Source organism: Rhineura floridana, chromosome 6 (genome assembly GCF_030035675.1).
Source record: "Rhineura floridana isolate rRhiFlo1 chromosome 6, rRhiFlo1.hap2, whole genome shotgun sequence".
NCBI lineage: Eukaryota > Metazoa > Chordata > Lepidosauria > Squamata > Rhineuridae > Rhineura > Rhineura floridana.
This window is the reverse complement of record NC_084485.1, coordinates 103,367,631-103,392,353: the sequence shown is the minus strand read 5'-3', so window position 1 is coordinate 103,392,353 and position 24,723 is coordinate 103,367,631. Positions and strand designations below refer to the sequence as shown.

The following is a 24,723-nucleotide window of genomic DNA, read 5'->3' as shown; positions in this document are numbered from 1 at the left end:
AGCACTCATTCCCAATTCTACGAACCATGGTTGGAGGATTGCTTGAATACTGCCTTTATGTAAAGTTGAAATGAAATTCGGCCTTCTCCAGCTGCAATCGAAGGTTGCAAACCAATGGATCGAATCCACGATACTCCTGTTGCATCAATGCAATTTATTAAAGTAAGGTTGTGTAGTTTCTTCTTGGGCCTCATTCAAATGAATGATATTTCTTGCCAGATTTGTACTTTATGTGTAACCACGGTAGCAGTCACCTATGGCCACTTTTTTTTAATACTCCACTTTCCATGGTAACTTCAAATCTAAAGAATTGAGTTTTGCCTGAGTGTTATCAAAACAAAAGGAGTATGTTTTATGCAGAATGTGATACACATTCCATTCACTTCACTTAAATCCCTTTAAAATTGCTACCTGTTTACTTGTCATACTTCCTTCCCTTGCACCAGAGTCCTGTCTAAAAGTATCATGCTGCAAAAAAAGTTCACAGAGAATAATTTATGCATATATTTGTGCAAATAAGAATATTTGCATGGTCTGGTCACAGAATATGGTTTTTATGTAGAATGAAGTTCTGTTACAATCATAAATCCTTGTGTTTTTTAAAATCTGCTGTACTGAGGCAGTTGCTCTCAGGGTATTTGTTACAGAGAGAATGTGATTTTTTTTTTTAATCTACTGGATAGATTTGATGTCATGTAAAATAGTACTGAGTGCATTTGCATTTTGTAAAAACTTTTGAGTGCCAAGTTCCAGAAGATATTACATACTTACTGCAGTTTATTTTCTGTGTTATTAATCCTCCAACTATTTTCCTATATAGAATTTATTTAGAAGATTGAGTATGCTAGCATTCAGGGTCAACTTTTTTAAAAACTGTATATTCTGTAGGCTTTATATAATGTCAGTAAGATGACACCAGAAGGAATTTTATGTGCATATGTATTTTTGTACTGGCTTAAAAATAAATTGAGACAATTTTCCCTGTCTACTTTTTGTTTTTTTTATTACTGGATTTGTAAGATTACCAGTTCAAAGCCAGTTTTTGTTCTTTAGTTACTAAGTGTGTTACATCATGCTGGCAAATAAGTATATTGGGATGGGCATAAGGAATGTGTTGGTGTACCACAATATAGGTGTACTACTGCAGTGCACCACTTCTATGGTGAATTTTGTTGGAATATCACTGACTCATATCATTGCAACTCAAGACCTAGCACTGGATGGCCTTGGTTCCAAGATGGCCCATGTCAAACCAATGATGGATTCCCAGAACGCTTTGTAGATTTCAAACTACATTAAAGCCATGGTTGACAATACAGTATGAATATGGCTATGGCTTCTTTTCATGACTTGACTGGTTTTGAAATTTCAATGATACATCAAGTGTAGAGAGGCTTTTAAAGTTCCAAGGGCATGCATTAAGACTGCTACTGAACAGTTGAAATACACCATCATGGAAGTTCCAGAAGCTTCAGTGATACATGATTATCTTAAAACAAACAGAAGTTCCACTCTTAAAATATTCAGTTGTATTTATGTAAGCATGTGTTTAAAAAAATACTTTTAATCAGCTTTTCCAGAATTGCAGACGAGAAACTAGGGAAGGGGCACGGGTATTACCAACAGTGCAAAAGTACTATGTGAAAAATTTATAAAAACTAATCTGCAAATTTTTCGATTTCTTTCAAAATATCACTTTAAACCCTTTTATAAATAGTCCAACAGTCAGACCTGTTAAATTAAAGGTTTGATTCAGACTGCACGCAATGCACTTCATGGATCAAAACACAATAGTGCTTAAAAATATACATTGCAATTACATAAACTGCACTGACTTTTCAATCCAATTTGGAATCAAGAAGTTTTTATCTTTTCCAAACGGGATTGAAAGCTTCTTGAACGGGGTTACTATATTACTAGAATTTTAAATAGTACTACTAGTGCAATGTCTTATCAAGTTATAGTGGCTGCATTTTAAAGAACACGAATAAAATATTGTATAAACAACTGCATAAACAAAATGCACATTACAATTAAATACTTAACAGCTGAGCATTACATATTGATTACGGAATGTCAGGACTTTTCTTAGGCATACCATTAAAAGAAAGATTAAAGACCAAAGTAAAATTTCTGAAAATGTACACAGTGCTATATTTTACTTACAAGCCTGAGAACAATAATATTTATAAACTTTCCTATTAATTGTTTTGCAAGCATTTCCACTTGCGAAATATATAGGTAAGGAAGAAAACAGGTCTTCAGAGTTGCAATACGATTTCTAAAAGCATTGCACTGCCTTGCTCTGACACACTTTATAAAGACAATCTTTGATACGAGGCTATGAAAACTTTGGATTTCCATCTTAAACAAAACTGGGATTTGTCAGCCATGTCACCTCCCTAAAGCAGTACAGTTTACAAGATTAAGGATTTAATCTATACATCTGCAAATTATGCCTACTGGAGATATACTGCTATTGAGTTCTAGACAATAAATATTAGGCCCATAAATTTAATCATGTGATTCATCCAAAACATGAGACAGCAGGGGGCTGTACTAATTAAATCACTTCAGTGATGTTTACTATGAAATGAAGGCATGTAATTAAGACCAAACACAAGTTACACAATAATCAGGCCAATTTGAAACAGCATGGCTGCAACTTTTCAAGCAGTCTCAGCCAAGGTAGATGGTTAAAACTACAGACAGCCTGATAGAAAAACAACAAAAATGATGATTCCATATGGCAGGAAGGGACAGACATGGTAAACCTCTACTATGGCCATAATCCAAATTCTTTTGTGGCTACTGCGTCTATTTCCACCACAATGTCAAGGATTTCTGTCTAGCAAATTATTTTTTTAAAAGGTTACCAGCCCTTACCGTACCACATAGACATGGACATACACATATACATATATATGTGAATAATAACTATTCAAAAACTTTTCTGCTTCCCAAGAAGCAGTAAGCAGCATAAATCCAAGGGATTTCTTGGAATGATGCATGATCAGGCCCAAATACAAGCTGTGCATTTGTTCCTCAACAAGGTTACGAGAATCATTTGATCCATTTCCCAATGAAACTGTGCTCGCTGACATGTAAAATAATGAATGAAGAATGTAATGCTCGACCTTGGCTAACAAGATTAGCATTAAAGCATTTAGCTGATTTTAAGGTTGTCTTATCATAAAAATAAATCTGAAAAAGAATTATAAAATCAAGAACACTTGTGCAATCAAAGCATCGTGCTAAATTCCAAAATCCTATATCACCAATTATCCCAAGATAGAAACTTGAAAAATTCTGATACTCATGGATGTGAATTTTAAATATTTAAAATTTTACTGCTTTCTGAAACATCACTATTACTCTTTTTTAATAAAAAAGCTTTAGCAAAATAAAATGAAGCTGACAGACTCCTCAGAAGATCAAATCTCTCATAAAAGTTTACCATACTGTACAAGTTATGAAAATTACACACTTGTTTTTAGAAATGACAGCTCAATCATGACAAGAATTGTAAAAATCTTTCAAAGGCTACAAAGAATCTGGAAAAATACAGAATGTATCTCTTATATCCAGATAAGAATATGGAAAGACATCACTGATGTCAACAATTTTACATATACAAACCTGACTTGGTTTATTTTTAAATATTTCTATATATATATATATATATATATATATATATATAAATATATAAATATATATATAAAAATATTCTCTCACATACAACTTTCAGGATTTACAGGCATTCCTTAACCACTCAACACTGCTTCTCTTCCTGTGGACTGAAGAATAATCACTTCTGCTTGATGAATCCTGCTTTACATTTTACTATCTAATATTACAGAATTTGAAATTGATGACTTTCCAGAGTGTATTTTGCACAATACTTAGTGCTCTGAAATAATTTGCAGAGAATTGTCTGTCTGTTTTCCTTGAAATGCTGAGCAGGAAACAACCCTTGCTCCTATTAAATGCATCATTTCAAGATTTAAAAAGATATGCTGTAACTTCTTCAGTCAGGATTAGGAAGCAACCAAAATGTATTCCAAAATCTCAATAAATTATATTAAAGGATTTGATTCTGTAAGGGTCACCTATCAACCCTGAAAATTTTGGACACCCCAAAAAATACTTGAAGGAATAAAACCAAATTCAGTCATCCACAGTCTTCTGTTCTTCAAACTTTCTGTAGGCTGCTGCTTCTTGGAAAATCTCTGCGGAACCTGGACTCTCCTTTTCATTACTATTGACTCTTCTCCTCTTTGCAGGTCTTTCATTTTTTTCTTCAAGATCATTTTCATTCCTTGAATTTGAATAAGCAAGTTTTGAATGATTGGAAAGGTTTTCAGTTTCATAGCCATTTGTATCAAGATCCACAACAGCCATTTTTTTGCCAGTTGTTGGTCCATTTATGTGCAAACTCTCAATTTTTACTTCTTCTTTGCTTGATAAGTCACCTGATCCATTAGTGGATACACCTATATTATATGGAAAACAAATAACATGAACTAGCAGAGAAAGGACTGTCAAAATAGTATTTCAGAACAAGTTTCAGAACAAACTTAAAACCATTCACAAGCATAAAGGAAGTAAATTCTACCATTACATAAGCTATGTAATTGCCTCAATCCACTTCAGGCTATGAAGTTTTTCAGATGAGCTTCCAGCACATGACACTAGCATGTGTATATGAATCAAGTATAGATAAAGACCTATTTGCAACACTAATTTTAAAAAACAAAACATATATCCCAAGATGTCTGTGCAGTGGGATTTTGAAAAAAGTTTCAAAAGATTTCAGACACACTTTAGACAGCAATCTTACATACCATTTTGATTACTATTGCTGGTTGTGCTGTCCTCTCTCTCTGAATGGCTGGTGCTGCTGTTAGAAGTTGTGGGAGGTGGGGAGGGAGCCCGACTAGATGCAGCACTTTCACTTTCATCTAGGAGACGATCCATGTAATCCCTTAAAAACCACAAAGAAAGCATTTGTTATTTAAAACTGATACTGGCCACTACATATACACACACTCACTCTGTCTCTAATATGTATATTAATTATGCTCACACACCCCTCTCTCTCTGAGATGTAGCATACAATGATTTGTAACTATGAAGGTCATTGGGTTGGGTAATGGCTCCATCTGGTAGTTGAAGTCAGAAACAAACTTGTGGGAAGTAGACAGCTGCCAGAATACAGCTTGCTCCTGCCTTTTTCGAAGCAGCCTCGTATTCAGCTCTCATTTCTTCTTCTGGCGGCTCTAGATATTAACAGCCCACCTGCAGAACCTGCCCCAGCTCCATCTAAGGGGGCAGAAGTATTAGTTGAGCCCAAAACTACTAAATCCATTCCAGTCCCTGTCCTGTTCAAAAAACAACTTTAGCCGAGTTGGATTCCCCTTTGCACTACAAAAAGTCTATATCTTTGGCTAACAAATAATATAATCTAGATTCTAAGTTTATCGACCTTCTCAAATTCCCAGCAGTTGACTTGCCAGTCTCTACTTTTTTCACCAAATCTCTCCTTCCCAAAGATGGGGATGTTCAATTAAAGCATGTCACCGAAAGAAGGCAAGAAACAACGCAGCAGCACTGGCTATCCGGCATCTTGTACTGCAGCTCATTTTATTCACACATCACTCTTGTGGCTGGATGAGCTTCTTGCCAGCGCTCACCAGGACACTGATTGAGTGTGAATGATGCTCCTTAAGATCTCTAGATCTGCAGAAATCTCTAGATGTGACTCTGTTTGCTGCAGGCTCCCTGGCAGCAGAGGTAGTAGCAAGACTTACCTTATGGTTAACACACTGGGATGCAGACAAACTGGCTCATATTAACCTATCTACTGCCCCCTATGTAGGGGGCAAACTATACAGAGGCAAAGCCCTGAAGGATGTTATCAAAGTCTTGTGACAAGTGGAAGGACTTTGTGTCCTCATATAAAGATGCTATACTTTTTTCTTGCATTATACTCCTTATCAGCCAAACCAGTCCTTTTGCAGCTATAATCCTCAGGTCAAATTTCGAGACCTAACAAGACATGCTGGAACATGTTTTGCTTGTCTTTGAGACCACAGAAAGGTTCCAAGTTTGGTGCATCCAACACTTCCAGAGAAGGTCACCATCAGCATAAACAATAATGTTGTCGAACAAGAAGGGGGGGTAGGCTTCAGTCTTTCAGCAGCAGGTGGAAAATGCTAACACAGGCCAAGTGGGTCTTAAATGCCCTTTCTCAGGGTTACAAGACTGAGCTCATGGCAGCTCCTTTGGTCTCATTTCAATCCATCTCTGGTGTTTTCATTACTGTGCGGGATGCCATTATTCATCTTCTGGACACGGCAGCTACTGAGCCTGTCCTGACAGGAGAAGCCTTCTTCACCATCTACTCCATCTTTCTTGTGGTGTCAAAGGAGGAGGGGCTGTGATCAACCTAAAGTTCCTCAATCAAGCAGTCTAGAAGAAGTTCAGGATGAAGACCCTGGCTTCCATCAAAAAGGTTCTGCAAATGTCCAATTTCCTCGCATCCATAGATCTTCATAGGCTTACCTCCAGATACCAATTCCTCCCAGCTAAGATTCCCCTTTGGTCAGTACCACTTCCAATACCAAACCTTCCCCTTCAGTCTGGCCTCAGCCCCATGTGCCTTTCATCAACATTTTGATTGCCCTGATGGCTCACCTCTGCCTCCAGGGCAACCAAACATACCCTTATCTAGGCAACCTTCTCATCCACTCTCTCACCCTGGACCGAGCACATCAGAATCTGCATCTCACTATATTTTACTTGAATGTGCACAGTTTTCTGGTGAACCTCGAGAAGAGTCACCTACGTCTGACCCAACATCTTATCCATCTTGAGGCAATTCTCGATGCCTCAAAGGGAGTAATGTCTCTATCCCCAGAACACATTGTCAAGTTAAGGGAGGCAGCCTGGGTCTTGACCCGTTCCAAGAAGGCAGATGTCATGTTCATGGCAAAGGTCCTCGGTCTCTGCTTCAGCAGCCCCAAATCACACCTTGAGCCAGGCATCACTCACTATTATGGGTGCTCCTCCCCTTTCAGCAGGCAATTGCCTCCAACAGACACATTCATATTCATGTACCTCAGCATCTTGGGTCAGCCATGAGATAGTGGACTGACTTCGAAACTCCAGAAAGGGATATCACCTCCCACACGAGTCTTAGTAATTTCACAAGCAAGTCTTAGGGCTGAGGCACACACAGCCAAGATCAGTTTGTTCAGATGCAATAGTCCACAGCAGAGTCAGCAAAGAGCATCAACTGGTTGGAGGTAAGGGCAGCTCATCTGCCCCTCCAACACTTTGGACCTCACCTCTGCCTGTGTCATGTTCTCCTGAGTATGGGTGACCCCACAATGAAGACCCGTATGAACAGGCAAGGGGGTATGAAATCCAAGGAACCCCAAACAGAAACCTTGATTCTGTTTCCAAATGTATTTTATTCCCAAATGTATTTTATTCATGCTTGTTTTTAAATTTGCTGTAAGTCACTTGAAGTCCTCTACGTAACAAGCGACTAACAAGTCCAATAAATCATTATCTTCATGTCAAACTATTTAGAAACAAGTAGAGAGCCAGTGTGGTGTAGTGGTTAAGGTGTTGGACTACGATCTGGGAGACCAGGGTTTGAATCCCTACACTGCCATGAAGCTCACTGAGTGACCTTGGGCCAGTCATTGCCTCTCAGCCTCAGAGAAACCCCCTCTGAATACTGCTTACCATGAAAACCCTATTCATAGGGTCGCCATAAGTCGGGATCGACTTGAAGGCAGTCCATTTCCATTTTCATGTTACCTATTATTTTCGTGGAGCTCTGTTCCCTTGGTTTGACATTACATTGTTGAGTACTATAGTATCATTAGATATTTATTCACTGCTTGGAGGGCCCTAAGGCCAAAAAGCACTATAAAAGACACACCAGTGTCAGTGCGGTAGGAGAGCCACATGTTCAGCCACAAAGCTTCCTGGGTGACCATGGACCAGTCCCCCCTCTAACATTTTGCACAGTATTGTTGTAAGGTGAAGGAAGAGAAGGTGGCATAGATGCTGTCCTGAGCTCTTGGAGAAAGCAATACAAATGTAATAAATAAATAGGCACAGCAAAGGAATGAAAGCATTTGCAGCTCTACAACAGAAGCATTGCCTTCTGATAAGTGGAACTCAGACTAGGAAGAGCACACATTCATTTTCCATTTCTGATTAAACTGAACACAACTAGTTTTCTACACCAAAAAAATGAGAAAACATTTCATGTAAACCACACAGCTTACGTTACACCAGGATGCAGGTTGTACTTCTTTTTACCAAATCGTGTCTGCTGAGCAAAGAAGTCATATCGTTCTGATTTTTTCCACATGTAGTAAAATGCTACGCATTCTCCAACAGATCTTGTCCGCACCTATCAAAAATAAGTAATCTGCTTTCTGTACAAATTTATGGAACTGAAATAACCAGATCTGGAATTGAGAGATTATTCAAAATAAGACATTTAGGCAAATGTTCACATCACCTTGGAGGAGTGTCCATGAATGACCAGCCAAACTGCCCTTGCTTCTCCTCCCAAAACACCACACTACACATTTGCTTTGGCTTTTGAAAGCTAGATAGTTGCAAATAGCTTTGTCTAGTCAGGAAACAGATATGCAGCATTAAGGCTATTTTTGCACTTTGTTACATAGTCACTCGTTTACTGACGGTGGGCCAGTCAGCACTGACTTTCATCATGGTTAAGGCTAACCAGATTCTTCACTTACCAGGCTTGAAACTAATTGTGTGTAAACCTTGTTATGCGTTAACCACTGCTTAGATAGTTTGTGCTGAGGGGGAATAGAAGAGGGAGTATATGATCTTGCAGCCACAGGTAAGAGATTCTACCTTATGCCTGAATGAGATCTAAAAATGACAAGGGTCACAAGTGACATTTCAGTGCCATGCCAAAATATGTAAGAAGATTAGAACTGGAGCGGGAATATATTGTCTTAGTAATAATAAGGACCAGTACCACCCAGTCAAGTCACCTTTTTAAGATAGAGCAGTAGAAGTGTGGCACAGTGATCTATTAAACTTTTAACATGACATAAACTTGGAAAGTATGAATTAAAACTGAACTAAAGATGAGGAATCTTTTCATATGATAGACTGAATTTTGAGAAGAAACTTTTCCTAAATCAAGTAAAGTATGAGTAATTTGGGTTCCCCCCCCCCTTTGCTCCTGCATCAGAACAATTCCACATGTGACATTCCTCAATCTCCCTATAATACCAGTTCCAAGAAAGGGACTGAAGCAATTCCAAAGGTCTTAGAGGTCACTGGGTATGATCAAGGGTGTAGTTGTCCAGGGTCTTGACCCATTACATTTTTGGGAGCAGGGTCCCTATGTCTCCAGCATCCCATGAGACAATCAGCATGAAAGGGGAGCATGTTAGCCACTAAGAAAAGTCTTCTAACATGCTTCCTTGTCCTTTCCTGCTGATTGGAACCAATCAGAGTGAAAGGAGGTCAGTCAGCCACTGAGAAGGCTCTACTCAGCAGTTAGAGCTCTCCTCTTTCATGTTTATTGTCTCCTACGGATATCTGTTGTTGTGGGAGAAGGCATTAGCAAGGATCTCATTCTCAACTAAGTAGCAAAAAAGGGGAGCTGTGACTAAGATGATCCTGCACTTCTGAATTTGCCACTATGCTACTGGGTACGATACCAAGAATCAGGCAAGCCAGCTGGTTTTAAGGTGGACCAATCTTTCTATTATCCCGGTGAAGACATGAGAACACTAGACTCTGCACCATCCAAATTAGAGGAGTATCCTTGAAACTCTCAATTCTGCCCATTCATTTCTAAGACAATGCAAGAACACCAGGCTTTGTTATATATTACTGGTATGAAGACTCATAAATATGTTAGCATTTATGGTGTCCCAAGATTCTTTGTTGTTTTATAATGTAACTACTATTTTGACTTAATTTTTAGGCACCAGTGGCTGTTCGGCACCCAGTTTTTTGCTCTTTGGGCTTTAAATCATTATCCAGTTCACTAACCTTATTTGCCTGAATCAAGTGAAAATCCTTTCCATAAGCCTTCAACCCTTGTTCAAAATTTCTACATTCTTCTTCTGTCCAGACAGATAGCTCCTCTGAATTAAAGGAATACAAAATGCATACATGTAAGAAGCTAGAAGACAAAAAAAGAAGAAGCCAACGCACACACCTCTAAATCATAAATAAAAACGACAAACTCATAATTCTGCTTTTTAGTCTTTGTTATAGGGACAAATGGGGCACTATATGTGTTTTTCACCAGGCCTCATGGAGAATGTTGTTATAGGCTGGCTCCATGTTTAATGTATGTAATTTCCCCATCTTAGAGTCTTTATGTGTTCGTTGTCATGTATAGAATATTATACATCCAGGTATGCAGACCTCCTCATAGCATCCAGTCAAGCGTTGAAAAGTGCAAAATGCAAGACGTTTTTCACTCTCCTCTCCTTCTAGTTCTGGGCAGTCAGCCAATGTATCAACTCTGGCTTGTATAAACAAAAGCTGATAATGCATAGCTGCCAGACACCTGCTTCTACTGGAACTGACTAGTTGTTATTGAAAGGGTTAGTTGGTCCCGTTTGCTGCCCCTGGCAAGCAGCAAGGAGAAGCACCATGAAGAGATGCTGTGTAGAGACGGCAGCTGAAGAGACAGCAACTGATACGAGCAGAGCTGGGGAGCAAAGTCACAGCCTTGAGAAAATCTTACCAAAGGAGAGGGCTGTACCCTGTTAGTGGCCAGTCTCCCTGGAGCCTGAGCCAAAGACACGCTGCTGCTATACTGCTGCCGAGAATCAGAGTTCTGCCTCTCACAAGGGTGAGATCATTCCATTTCTTTCTAGATAACAGACAGAAATGTTTGAAATGTACTAAAAGGGAAATGTAACTTGGTTGATGTTGATTCCTTGCAATGTAACTTCACAAATATTGCAATGTAATTTGTATAATGTATATGTCTGAACTAACGGAACATTATACTTTAAGATACGTTAACTGTGTACTGCAGTGTATACTGATGTAATACATAAGCCTGATACGTAATTCTGAACAATAAGCCTGATATTTGACTTTTAATCATAATTGACTTTACCTATTTGGCTCAGACCTGTACCGAAAATGTACTCATATGGAAGTCACATATCTACACACTTTGTAATATACTTTAATTCTGACTCAATGACCAAGGCCACTGTATGCACTACTAGTAAAGATGTTTAATGTGTAATGTGTAAAGAATAAATATTATAAGATTTATACGTATTTGCCACTGTTGGAACTCCCATTTTTCCTGAGATATCCCTAAACCTTAGACAGGGGACCTCCAACCTAAGTTTGCCTAGACAGACCTAACTACTGGAACGACAGGGGAAGCTCAGGTGACCACAACAATTGTCATACAAGTTGTCTGTGTAGATACGGACTAGGGGAGTATGCAAGAACCCTCAATCCAGTGCATGCACAAGAAAGAGATGGTTCAAGGCCATTTCAATGAGCACATAACCTTTCAATGAAAAGGGAATTGTGTACATTTCCCAGTCAATGTACATAAACTCCAGCAGGTCTTGGGAAATGTGCATACATAGATAGAATTTTGTACATTCCCCGGTCATTATGCACAATTCCCAACAGCCCTTGTGGAATGTGCATATCTTGGCTGGATTTTGTACATTTTTGGCCCTTATGCATAATCCCCAGCAGGCTTTGGGGAAGCATACCTTGACTGAATTTTGTGCATTCTCTGAACAATATGCACATTCTTTTATCCCTGACCAGATCACTTCTAACCATGGAACAGTACTGGGGGGAAATACTTAAAGCAGCAGGATACAGCATGGTATCACCCCTTCCACATTTCTTTCTTTTTGTATAATGATATAAATCCCCACCTCCACTTTCTATGTGAACAAGACAGACACGTGTGGTTACTCAATCAAGTCTACTTAGGCATATAGCTATCACTGCATTAGATAATAATGATGAAAATATAGTTGGACATACTTATCTTGAAAAAATCGAGAACACTTGAGCCTCATGGCCTTTTCTATAGTTCACGGCAAGATTTTCAACAGTTTGCCAAAACTGTCTTAATTTCATTTGCAAACAAAGAATCCTAAATTCTATCTACTTGTAATTGCCATCAATTAACTTTTATTCATCAATATTAAATTCAGAGCACATCTAGTCAAGATGCAGTTGCACACATTAATAATATGTCGCCAAATGAACTTAACAGTAAAATTCCACACTTGTCTATTCAGAAGTAAGCCTTACTGAGTTCCATGAGACTTACTCCTAGGAAAGTGTGTTTTGAATTCCAGTCTAGAACACTTTGGGAACGTGTCTACAGTACAGACTGTGACTGACATAGGTTCTTCTCCCATGTTTTGAGTCTTACAAGTCATACAGCATCCTGAACTCAATCTATGTTCTTCCCCAGCCTGCCTCTATTACTATGGGGAAGAATACAGGAACAGAGGAAAGATGTAATATTTGCAAAGGATTCTCTTGCGCTAAACTGCACTTATGCTTTTGTAAGTTCTTCCTGAATTTCTAGTTAGCAGACTACCAAAACAAAATACTTTATGGCTATTGTAGAAAACAGCACCCCAACTGTATGTGTACCACAGAACTGAGAAATATGTGTCAAGGCTTGGAACTAAAATTACTTGTAAGATCCCTCAAAAAAATAATTGCTGGATGGAAGATAGATATAATATATTAAAAGGATATTTTAATATATTAAAAGTAATGTAAGAAAACTGCTTAATTTGGCTGTTTTCATTAAAGACATTTTAAGTGACAAAATATGCTCACCTCGGGCTGCTTTTACATTAAATCTTAATCTTCTTAGTGCCTCTTCTGTGTCAAAATTGCATTTCACTAATTCATACAAAGCCTGGGAAAGAAGAAAGCAATTCAGATTGTCATCTTCTCAACTGTTTAAAAACAGTGGAGCTAAGTCAAATATTCCCCTTTTCAATACTATATATTGAATGTCACATTGTCCAACAAATATGAAATTCTGACACCCAAGTCACTCAAAAACGTTAAAATTAGAATATCTATGCAATTCTGCCAAAATGAGGGAATGTAATGTGACACAGAAGCAAAGAACTACAAAATATTTTATAGCCAAAGAGAGTTCCAGGAATTTCATATACCTGCTCATTGTCTTTGATATGAGATCCTTCAGGAATTGCATCTATTCCTCTCTCATCACCTGTTCGTCTGGAAGCTTCATTAAGGAATTCGATCACTTTTTCTTCAGACAAGTAATCTGGATTCCATAGCAACTGGTCATCATTTTCATAAACTAAAGTAGAGAAAGTTGAGACATTACACATTGCCATAACAACCTTTACTTTAAAAAAAGTCTACCAAACATCTAATCCTTTCCCTTTCACCTTACCTCTAAAACAAGCCGAAATTCTAAACAGATTTCCTTGACAGCATGTCTTTACCAAATGTGACTATAATTTTACACAGAATATATGATTTTCTCTTTAAAAACTGTATAGCAGGTTACTAGCTATTTCTAATTTATATGTGGGGAGGAACTGAAAGACCTTTTATTTGAATGCCACTAGTAAAAATATACTGTTTTTTGTTTCCTAAAGGCTGTTACGGGGACTCTTATTTTTTACATATAGCTAGTTGAAAGGTATATATGCCTTTGGCTAATATAGAAGAGGAGTTGTGGATCTCAGATTTTAAAATTTAATTTCACTGCTGCTACCCACACACACAGCCATACCCCAATAAATAGTCATGTGAAGGTGGTACTTCATCACAAATGTAAAAGGACAATTCTTGTGAGTGACAGACGTGTGCACTTTAGTAAAAACTAAAGTTCTCATGACATCACTTTTGTAGAAGCTATGTACAAGTGTGTAAAGAGCAACAGGAAACACAAGCTTCAGAGCTGCAGAAGGAATTTTATACATCTTTGCCTTTGCCACTAACTACTGTACTATTATCTATTTTATTGTATTTCATTTATACTTCAAGCTGCCCTGAGAACTTGCGTTAATAGACAGGATATAAATATGCCAAAATTATACAGCCACAAGAGTGGCTGTATACTATAGTCAGCATGGATTTTTTGCATTCCGCAATGTTAAGTTGAAAATACCCCCCATGCCATTCTGATCCTTCCCATAAGGTCATTTCAAAACAAAACCTTACAAAACTTATAGTCCTGAACTCAGAAATGCTTGCTTAACAATCCTTTACATTTTCATGGTGATACACAAAACAGTCAAAGAGAATAGAGAGTTCAAAATCTAAAAAGAGAGAAAAAACAGACCCCTTGGGGACTTTTTTCTGTCAGAGTTCGCATAATCTGTTGAAATACATTAAAAATCAGCCGTGTTCACAAAGTACCTGTAATCCTATTACCGACTTTGCCCCATACTCTTGACCTTCATCTTCTGCAGTTTAAAAGTAAAAAAAATAATGCCTGGCTGATTTTTAATGAATTTAAGAAATTTAGCATTGAAGTCTATTATAACGTTGGGCATGCTCAGTAAGAACCAACTGTCAGTGTTCTAAAAGCCAGACTCACAGCTGCTAGGTTTGCCTAATCAGGGGACCACACCCACACCAGACCTTTATTTCACTTGAGACAGTCATGGCTTTCCCCAAAGAATTCTGGGAAGTGTAGTTTGTGAAGGGTGTTAGAGGAGACCCCTAATTCCCTGCCACAGTTCCAGTGGCCAGAGTGGTTTAACAGTCAGCTGCTCTGATTGAAGCTCTGTGAGGGGAAAAGGGGATCTCCTAGCAACTCTCAGTGGTGGCAACACCTGCAATCAGCCCAAATAACGATAACAAGACATGTTGTGTGCTGATCTTGTTTCAGCAGCGAGGAAAGAACAATATTAAGGCAGTTGATATAGTTCAGATAGTCACTTTAAATATGTTTGATTTACTTTGCAATTTTAGTGACGTTTCCTATAGGAAATCATTCCCTTTTGCGTCTGTTTCTGTGAATATGTATGTACAGCAACATTTTTGCAAAATTTACACTAAAAAACTCCAAAAACAATTGTGGAATAATGGCACTGACTATTCTGCAGACTAGTACAGTAACACTTTGCAACACTAAAGTCCCAGGCTATGTTCTGAAGGCACAAAAGGCCAGCTCCCTGCTGAAGCTAAGCAGGGTCAGGTCTGGTCAGTGCTGGATGGGAGACTGCGTGGGAACCATATGTAAGCCGCCTTGGGTTTCATGAAAAAAGAAAGGCAGGGTATAAATGTAATAAATAAATAATAAATTTTAAAAAGCTCCAAAACAATTGTGGAATAATGGCAGTGAGTGTTCTGCAGAATAGTTTCCAATGGACATCAGGAGTGTCTCAGTTGCACAAAAAAGAAACAGTGGGAGGTGAAATATATTCTAGCAAAATTCTAGGTGTGCTCTATGTTTTTAATTGACCACGCACACTTTTCCTTAAGTGGAGTAGGTTAAGCATAGCAGGCTGAATTCATGCATCTTGGGCTGGCCAAGTTTGTTTTTTCCAACACCTAGAGTCATTGCTTAAGTAGCAACATATTGTAATCAGTCTTTTACATCAAACTGCAATTTCAGATTCAATTAATGCTCCAAAATAGAAATAGAACCTAACTTCCAGTCTTGAAACACAAAAGGCTGTCTTCACCATCAAATGACATTGACCAATAGAAAGGCTTTGAAATTAATAAAAATAAATTTGACACAGATTTCTAGGCTGAATAATGAGAGCAATATGATTTTCTAGGTTAGATTCTCTGTAGAAACAGTAGTAACACAGAAATGAAGCAAAGTAAGAAGAATACCAACAAACATACAAAAAAGTAATTCTCTATCTTTGGGGATGGCAGGTGTTGCCACCACTCACCATATGCTCAGAGGCACATGTTACCAAATTCTTCCAAGCTACACAGGAAGTGGATTGGACTGTGAAAGACCAACCCAAATGGTGTTTGCATTTTTACAAATTTGTAGGGCAATACAATATCTCAGAGAGGAGGTCAGGTCTCCTGCTCCCCTGGTGCATTCACTATAGCTGCTTTTTAAAGTTTGATAGAAATATCTGTGGGCTATAGGTACATTCTTAAACCGCAAGGTTTTTTGTCTATTAGTGAATAACTCAATATTTCCTATGCAGCAGTTTCCCACAAAGATAAAAACTCTCTTGTACAGATCCACTACATATTGAGCCTGCTTCTCATGACTATTTTAACATGGTAAAATTACCAGATGGCAAGTTTTACCCATTACATTAATGTGACAAAAGTAACATTGCAACATTCTGAGAATTGCTAGACATGGTTTCTGAGAACCAAACCTTTTCCTTAAGTTACCACAAATTTGTCAGATCTCTTAAATTGGATCAAATTACCATAGTAGCATTAGAAACAATTAAATTTTACCTTTCTCATTCTCTTTGTATTTTGATATACCAGCTGGAATTTCAGCTTGAAACATGGAGCCCACCATGATTTCCTATTAAAAAAACAAAATAAAACATATTCTCAATACCCAGAAGTGTAATTGATACCAGAAGGGTTTTAAAAAAACAAGCAAACATGATGAAAACATATTTCTACACTTGTTGGCTTCTTGTATAGTATAAACCACTGTTCTTTAACCTTAAGTCCCAAATGCTGTTGGACTACAACTCCCATCAACCCCACCCAGCTTAGCCAATTGCCAAGGATGGTGGGAGTTGTAGTCGAACAACATCTGAGGATCCAAGATTGAAGAACAGAAGTATAAACAATTATGTAGGATGAGACAATATGAATGTATCCAGTCACTATAAGGTATTATTTATGACAAAACAATAATTACTTTAATTGTCAAGCTGCTCATTTTAACGAGATGAGTATTCTGGATTAAGGTAGTATCAGTCATTTAACCTAGGAATGAACTACCAAGTGACAGCAACTCCCTCCTAAAAGTCTATTATCTCAGTCAAAAGTGTTTAGCTTTCAGAGCCAGACTGGATAAGGACAACAAAGAGAAGAAGGGAAAGCGTTGTTTCAAAGTTATTTGAAAAAGACACAAAACTGCAGATGTCACCAACGAAAACACGTTTCACAGTACAGTTGATATTATTTATTATTTTGCCTTAATACACTGCTTAAATAAGCCAAACACAATTTCCATATAGCAAATCAAAAGGTATATAAAAAAACAGCTGCAAACTAACAACAATTAATACAACAGTGTAAACTGACATTAAGGTAGAATCAAGCATGGCCTCCAAATGCTCATGTGAACAAGTGGTCTTCACCATTTGATGGAACACCCATTAAAGTTGTGGCTATTCATACAAGGGTCACCAACCTTTTTGGACCAAATTTATTTATTTATTGGATTTCTTAGTCGCTCATCTGGCTGGCTAACCAGTCACTCTGGGCAATGTACAAAATAAGCAAAATAGCACAAAATGACACATCAATACAATAACATTACAATCTAAAAACAATGATGTTAAAATCTAGCCCACCCCAAAGGCCTGCCTGAAGAGCCAGGTCTTCATGGCCCAGCAGAAACTCATTTGGAAGGGAGTTCCATAGGATGGAACATTTCAAATGTTGAGATAGTGCTGGGGACACTGGTTGCAAAATGGCTGCCAATTTGGGATGTGTGGCTTAGCACAAAATTAGGGAGTACTCATGGTGAAGCTTTCCCTATAATTGTATTTCCATACTTCAAAAGGCTTGATCTGTTGAATTTCTGCCTGCCATAAGCTCTTAAAGACACAAGAACACTGGTTTTCCCCAATGCCAACCCTACACAAAGCCTAGGCTGCCATTCTGTACCCACTTACCTGGAAGTAAGCCCCATTAAATACAAAAATACTTACTTCTGAGCAGACATGTATACCACTGTACTGTAAGTTAAGTATACAGTGAATTCTTAATGAGTTCCTGGTTTCAAGCTCCTGCAAAGCAGGAGATGTGCCTAAGCCTCTTTGCAAAGTTTTCACATTTGCATTTTGAGGAGGGGAAGATTCTTTAACATTCACCCACACTTATTGTGTAGTATTATTGGCAGAAAATAATTTCTAGGCACTACCTGATCTCAGGTGAACTCAGGGTAGGAAAGATGCTTCTTGATTGCTAAAGGAAAAGGAAGAGCAAACTATGGAGATTTCAGGGACTTAAAAAAAAAGACAGAAGCAGGAAAAGTGCACTAAAAGAGAAAGCAACACAGCAGCTCTTTAGGACTGCAGGGACTGCTATTATCTGGTGTTCAAACAACTCACTTATCAATCACAGCTTTGACTTCATTCATTAGATAACAACACTGACAGGCAGGAGCAGCCAGGCTTGCTTTCACAGAAATCACTTAGAAGGGTATCTGCATGTCTTGCTCCATAACTGGAGGGCTAGAGACTGACTTTTTAAAAAAACAACACCTCAGATTCTAGGCACTACTGAAGGTCTTCACAGGCACCATGGCACCCATGGACAACAAGTTGCTTTAAGAGGAGGGGGAGTTCCATAACTAGGGCACCACTAAAAAGAAGAGAATACTCCAGGTCTCTACCCAGTGAGCTGCACCTGTCTACTAGACAATAGTAGGGCCTCCTACCAACCTCAGGGTGTAGGGCTGACTGATATGGAGAGATGCGCTCCAACAACTATGTAGGCCCCACGTCATTAAAAGCTTTGTTAGTGTAAACACCTTGAAATGGGCCTGGTAACATATAGGTAGCCAGTTCAGATCCTGTAAAATAGATATTTTTTGATGGGCACTTCTGTGCCTTGTTCCACTGATCATGGGTACAGGAAGGTATAGCCATGGGGAGGCGATGAGCTACCATGGAAGACGAGGGCAAGGCTATCTACACCTTGTTCCTCGCTCCCATTCCTCCCATGGATGGGTTCCTCGTTGCTCATCTACTGTGCCCACTGGCCTGTGTGTGTTGTTGTTTAACGCCAGATCGGTACACAATAAAACCACACTCATTGATGATTTGATCATGCATGAGGGTTCCGGTGTATTACTGAGACCTGGGTGGGTGAGCTGGGAGGAACTGATCTGACTCAGCTTTGCTCCTTGGATACTCAGTGCAACATCAGCATAGGCTGCAGGGACAGGGGGGAGGAGTTGCTGCGGTCTACAGAACTTCCATCTCTGTCACCAGGAAACCACTCTGTCTTGGAGCTGGCTGTGTTGGGCCAAGGAGACAGTAAACTAGGGTCGCTGCTGGTGTATCATCCACCCTGCTGCCCAGGGTGGACTGAGCAGGTGGAGGCTGTCTTGGCTGTGGTGTTGGAGGAGCCCAGAACGATAGCGCTGGGTGATTTCAGTGTCCATGCTGAAGTTCTCTAGTGTTCCGGCTCGGGACTTCATGGCCTCCATGAAGACCATGGGGCTGTCTCAAGTTGTTACTGGCCCGACACATAGAGCAGGGCACACCCTCGACTTGGTTTTTGCTCCAGATGCAGATGGAGGAAAAGGTGGTCTGGAGATGGGGGTCAATGTCATGCCATCGTCATGGTCAGATCACTTCCTCGTGAAGTTTAGACTTATGGCTCCGATCCTTCCCTGCAGGAGAGGTGGACAGATTAAGATGGTCCGCCCCCAGAGCCTAATGGAATCCACAGGATTCCTGAATGCCTTGGGGGAGTTCCCAGTATATAGAGCAGGTGACCCTGTTGAAGCCCTTGTTACGCTGTGGAACAGTGAGGCGCGTCGGGCTCTTGACACAGTTGCCCCTGAGCACCTTGTCCAGCATTGTGGAACCTGGGTTGCACCTTGGTACACCAGTGAGCTAAGGCAATGAAACAGGCTGGATGATGGCTAGAGCGCAAGTGGTGAAAGACTTGCTGTGAGGCTGATCACGCACAAGTAAAACATCATAAATGTGCCTACTGTGTGGAGGTGAGGGCGGCAAAGAAGGCCCACTTCTCTGCCACCATTGCATCATCAAGTAGCCGTCCAGTGAAGCTTTTCCATATTGTCAGGGGTCTGTTGATATCAACTCCAGGAAATGGAGTTTTAGACTCTTTGGAGGCCCACTGTGAATTGTTTGCAAGCAGGGCTGTGGAGTCGGAGTCGTGGAGTCAGAAGCGGAGTCGGTAGAAATGTACCGACTCCGGCTTCAAAATAAAAACTTATAATATTATAACAATATATGGTAAATATATCATTTTATACTTTGATTGACAATTTTTAAAAAAATATGAATTCACAATGTCAAAGAAGCTTCCCATGAAGTCAGCTGTGTTTGAGCCAGGGCTGTGGAGTCGGAGTCGTGGAGTCGGAGCAATTCTGGGTGGAGTTGGACTGTAGAAAAGTAGAGGAGTCAGAGTCGGAGTCAAAGGTTTGGGGTACCAACTCCACAGCCCTGTTTGCAAGGCACTTTGCTCGCCTCTGTAGCAGTCTTGATGCCCCCTCCACATCTACTGTAGTCCCCAATGAAGTGTCCAGTGCAACGTCTGCTGCAACTTCTTGGGAACGGTTTCAGTTGATGTGGCCTGATGACGTGGACAAGGTGCTTGCAGTGATGCGGCCAGCAACGTTTCCTCTCGACCCTTGCCCTTCTTGGCTTATTAAAGCTTGCCGAGGGGGTCTGACTGAGTGGATCCAGGGTGTGGTCAATGCATCATTGCAAGAGGGAGTGGTTCCAGCAGCTTTGAAAGAGGTGGAGATCCGACCACTCCTGAAAAAGCCCTCCCTAGACCCATTGGTTTGTGACAACTACCGACCGGTTGCAAATACCCCCTTTTTAGGGAAGGTGATTGAGAGGGTTGTGGCGCAGCAATTGCAAGTAATCTTGGATGAAACAGATTATCCTGACTCATCCCAGTCTGGGTTCAGGCCTGGTTATGGGACTGAATCGGCCTTGGTCGCCCTGATGGATGACCTTTATCGGGAGAAGGACAGGGGGTGTGCGATCCTGTTATTCTTACTTGATGTCTCAGCGGCTTTTGATACCATTGACAATGGTATCCTTCTGGGCCCACTTGGTGAGATGGGTATTGGAGGAACTGTTTTACAGTGGTTCTGATCCTATCTCCAGGGTCGCTCTCAGAGAATAGCATTGGGTGACTATCTTTCGCCCCCCTGGCAGTTGTGCTGTGGGATGCTGCAGGGTACCATCTTGTCCCCCATGCTGTTTAACATCTATATGAAGCCCTTGGGAGCAGTCATCAGGAGCTTTGGGAGCAGTCATCAGGAGCTTTGAGGTGAGGTGTCAGCAGTATGCTGATGATACCCTGCTCTATTTCTCTGTAACATCTGAATCGGGAGCGGCCGTGCGAGCCCTGGACCACTGCCTGGACTTGGTGGTGGGCTGGATGAGGGCCAATAAACTGAGTCTGAATCCTAGCAAGACGGAGGCACTGTGGGTTGGTGGTTCCCGAGTTCAGATAATTGGTCAGTTGCCTGCTTTGGATGGGGTCATACTCCCTCTGAAAGAGCAGGTTCGTAGTCTGGGGGTGCTCCTGGATCCATCATTGTCACTAGAGGCCCAGTTGACCTCAGTAGCTAGGAGTGCCTGTTACCAGCTTTGCCTGGTAAGAGAGCTGCAGCCATTTCTGGACCGGGATAGCCTGACCACTGTTGTCCACGCATTGGCAACCTCCAGGCTGGATAACTGTAATGTGCTGTATGTGGGGCTGCCCTTGAGGTTGGTCCAGAAGCTGCAGCTGGTGCAAAATGCGGCAGCCAGACTGCTCACTGGGGCAGGGTATCGCCAACATGTCACCCCTCTGCTGCAAGAATTGCACTGGCTGCCCATTTGCTACTGGGCCAAGTTCAAGGTTCTAGTTTTGGTGTACAAAGCCCTATACAGCTCAGGACCAGGATACCTGAAAGACCGTCTTACCCCTTATATACCCAGTCGATCACTGCGCTCTGCAGCTGAGGGCCTCCTGCAGATACCATCTTATCAGGAGGTTCATTCTGCACAATATAGGAAATGGACCTTTAGTGTGGCGGCACCTACCCTGTGGAATTCCCTCCCTTTGAATATTAGGCAGGCGCCATCTCTGCTATCTTTTCGGCGCCTTTTGAAGACTTTCCTCTTTCAACAAGCCTTTTAAAGTTGAGACTTATCTAAGTCTGTGTCTGTGTTAGAATTGCTTGTTAATGTTTTTTAAATAACGTTTTAACCCTTTTTTAAAGATGTTTTTAAAGTTTTTTTTTAAAAAAAATGTTTTTAACGTTGTTTTGTTTTAATGTGTTTTAAGGTCTGTTTTATGATGTTTTAAAGTGTTGTTAGCGTTTGCCGCCCTGGGCTCCTGCTGGGAGGAAGGGCAGGATACAAATCAAATAATAAACAAACAAACAGATTCAAGTTCCCCCCATCCAGGGTCTCCGTTCTGATACAAGTCTTTGACCAGAGCAACCAGAGCTGTCTTGGTGCTGAAACTGGGCCTGAAGCTGAACTGAAATGAATCAGGATAAACGGCTTCATCCAAGTACTTCTGTAGTTGCACAGCCACAATCCTCTCAAGTATCTTGCTCTACAAGGGGATGATTAGGCTCCAGTTGTTAAAATACTCAAGGTCCAGGGATGGTCTCTTAAGAATATAACAGCTCAGTATTTTATATTCTCAATCCGTAACTCACAACTTTAGGTCTTCAAAAAATAACAAAAGAGCACCCTCTTATTTAAGTCAGGGTTATGAGGGTTTCATGATCTACCACCTGAATTTAAAATCCTGAGGATTTCAGCTTACACTGAAAATATTTGTAGATCTGCTGGAAGCAAAGAAACTCATAGGCTTCATGGTAGCATATCCAGCCTATGTGATTGACCATTTAATCAAGACCCCCAAATAGTACGTTTGGGGTAAGTATTGTTAAAGCTCATTCATAATTCCAGCTAGGCCAATCCTTTGGCAAGAGGCAACCATGATCACTGACAACACTTAGGAATGCTTCCCTGAAAATATGCTGCTATGCATATATGCTGCCATAGCTGAAAGACTTCAAACATTTACCTTTTTCCAGTCTTCTGAAGGAATATAATCTTCGTCTTCTTCAGATTCTTCTTCAATTTCACTATCTATATATGAAAATTAACAACTTTTAGTTAAATGTTAATAGCTACCTTGAATCATATTTCTTCAAATACAGTATTTACTAGAGACAGTTTTCTGAAAGTCAGATCTGGTTGGTTAATTGAACACTGAGCCATGATGTCACAACCAACTCTATGTGACTAATTGTGGCAAGGATCTCCCTGCTGTTTAATGCAGAATTGCAACAAGTAAGTGGATGATCAATTTTAAAAACCTGAACATTTTATATAGTCATTATAGTCATAACATTTTTATTATAGTCATTAAATATCTGTTAAAGCTATTGCTGAAGGGTTAATATACAGCAACATCCCAGGAACAGCTACATCTCAGAGTCAGAGAAAATGGATTTTCCAAGTTTCAAATGGACAAAAAACAGAGTGGGTTGGGTTTTTTTTTTTTTTTGCTTTTTTACTTCACATGTTGTTGAAACCATTTTTGCTAGCAATCTTAGAGCTAGTAACCTTAAAAGAGCACAGTTCTGATTATTGTCAACAGTTTGTTTTACCTCTAGTAAGGTAAGACTAGAGGTCAAATTACATTATATTTGAGGTCAAATGAAAATAGAACAAACGATAGAGTCAAGGAAACCTTTATTCAATAAAGTTATAAAACATAGCTGTGACAAACGCCACATAAATGTATAAAGAAATAAGATTACATAAAAGGAACATACTATATTCTAAGACAGATAAATCCTAGAATGCAAATCTTAAGAAGAAAAAAGATAAAATAGGCTTCTGCACACACTAAACCAGAGGTTAAATGGAAAAAGGGCTTGCTTATTATAAAAGCCTGCTCTCTTCTATTATTATTATTATTATTATTACTACTACTACTACTACTATTACTATTACTATTATTATTTATACCCCGCCTTTCGGCCAAAGGCCCTCAAGGCGGCTTACAGAGAAAAATAAACACAGGTATAAAAACACAATATAAAAATACAATAAAAGCAATACAATTTACAAAAATTATATTAAATAACAATAACATTATAATAACAAATAAAATTAAATAACAATCTTCTAGAAGGGTATCTGTATGTATATAAATATTTCAGAAGCCAATAGCTAAGTATTCCATTATCAGAAATCAACCTCAGCTCCCATATGTATCAGAACAAGTAGCTTACTTCAAGAAGATACATATGTGAAATTGAAATGACACATTAATGCAGGGGTCCATCCAGCAAATAGTGCTTTAACTATGCCATGAAACCAAAAACATCCTTCTTTCTTCCAGCTGGACCTTCTGGCTTTTTAGGACAAAGGTGGGGAACCTTTTTGGTTACATGGGCCAGATCCTTATCAGGAGCAGCCTCATAAGTCAATTTTGACAGGTGGATGGGGCCATCCACATGTCAATCACTTAACTTCATTATGACATCAAATGATTGGCAGGTGGATTGTCCCATCCACCTACCAAAACCCCTTGCTAGGGTTCCCAAGCACCTGCTGAGGAAAGCACAAGCAAGAAGCCTGCAAATTAAAATGCAGGCTTTCTTCTCTTGATTGCCCCAGTGGCAGCAGCAGTGGAGGGAGGGGGAAAGGAAGTGGAGAATTATTTCTCCCCTTTAGCCCCCATCGTAGCCACTAGGGTAAGAGTGATAGGAGAGAGAAGCAG

General features: G+C 39.8%; 1 protein-coding gene across 3 annotated transcripts in view; it reads right to left on the bottom strand.

The window, feature by feature from the left end:
• Positions 1–1,514: 1,514 nt before the first annotated feature.
• MIER1 (MIER1 transcriptional regulator) overlaps positions 1,515–24,723 on the bottom strand; it is a 54,364-nt gene continuing 31,155 nt past the window's right edge. For all 3 annotated transcript variants that reach the window (XM_061633376.1, XM_061633378.1, XM_061633377.1), the window contains 8 exons: positions 23,014–23,078; positions 16,477–16,549; positions 13,227–13,378; positions 12,880–12,961; positions 10,069–10,163; positions 8,307–8,434; positions 4,845–4,984; positions 1,515–4,493 (listed from right to left, as the gene is read on the bottom strand). In XM_061633376.1, the coding sequence (XP_061489360.1) occupies positions 4,168–4,493; positions 4,845–4,984; positions 8,307–8,434; positions 10,069–10,163; positions 12,880–12,961; positions 13,227–13,378; positions 16,477–16,549; positions 23,014–23,078 (1,061 nt within the window). In that variant the 3' untranslated portion in view covers positions 1,515–4,167. The remainder of the gene's footprint in view (positions 4,494–4,844; positions 4,985–8,306; positions 8,435–10,068; positions 10,164–12,879; positions 12,962–13,226; positions 13,379–16,476; positions 16,550–23,013; positions 23,079–24,723) is intronic.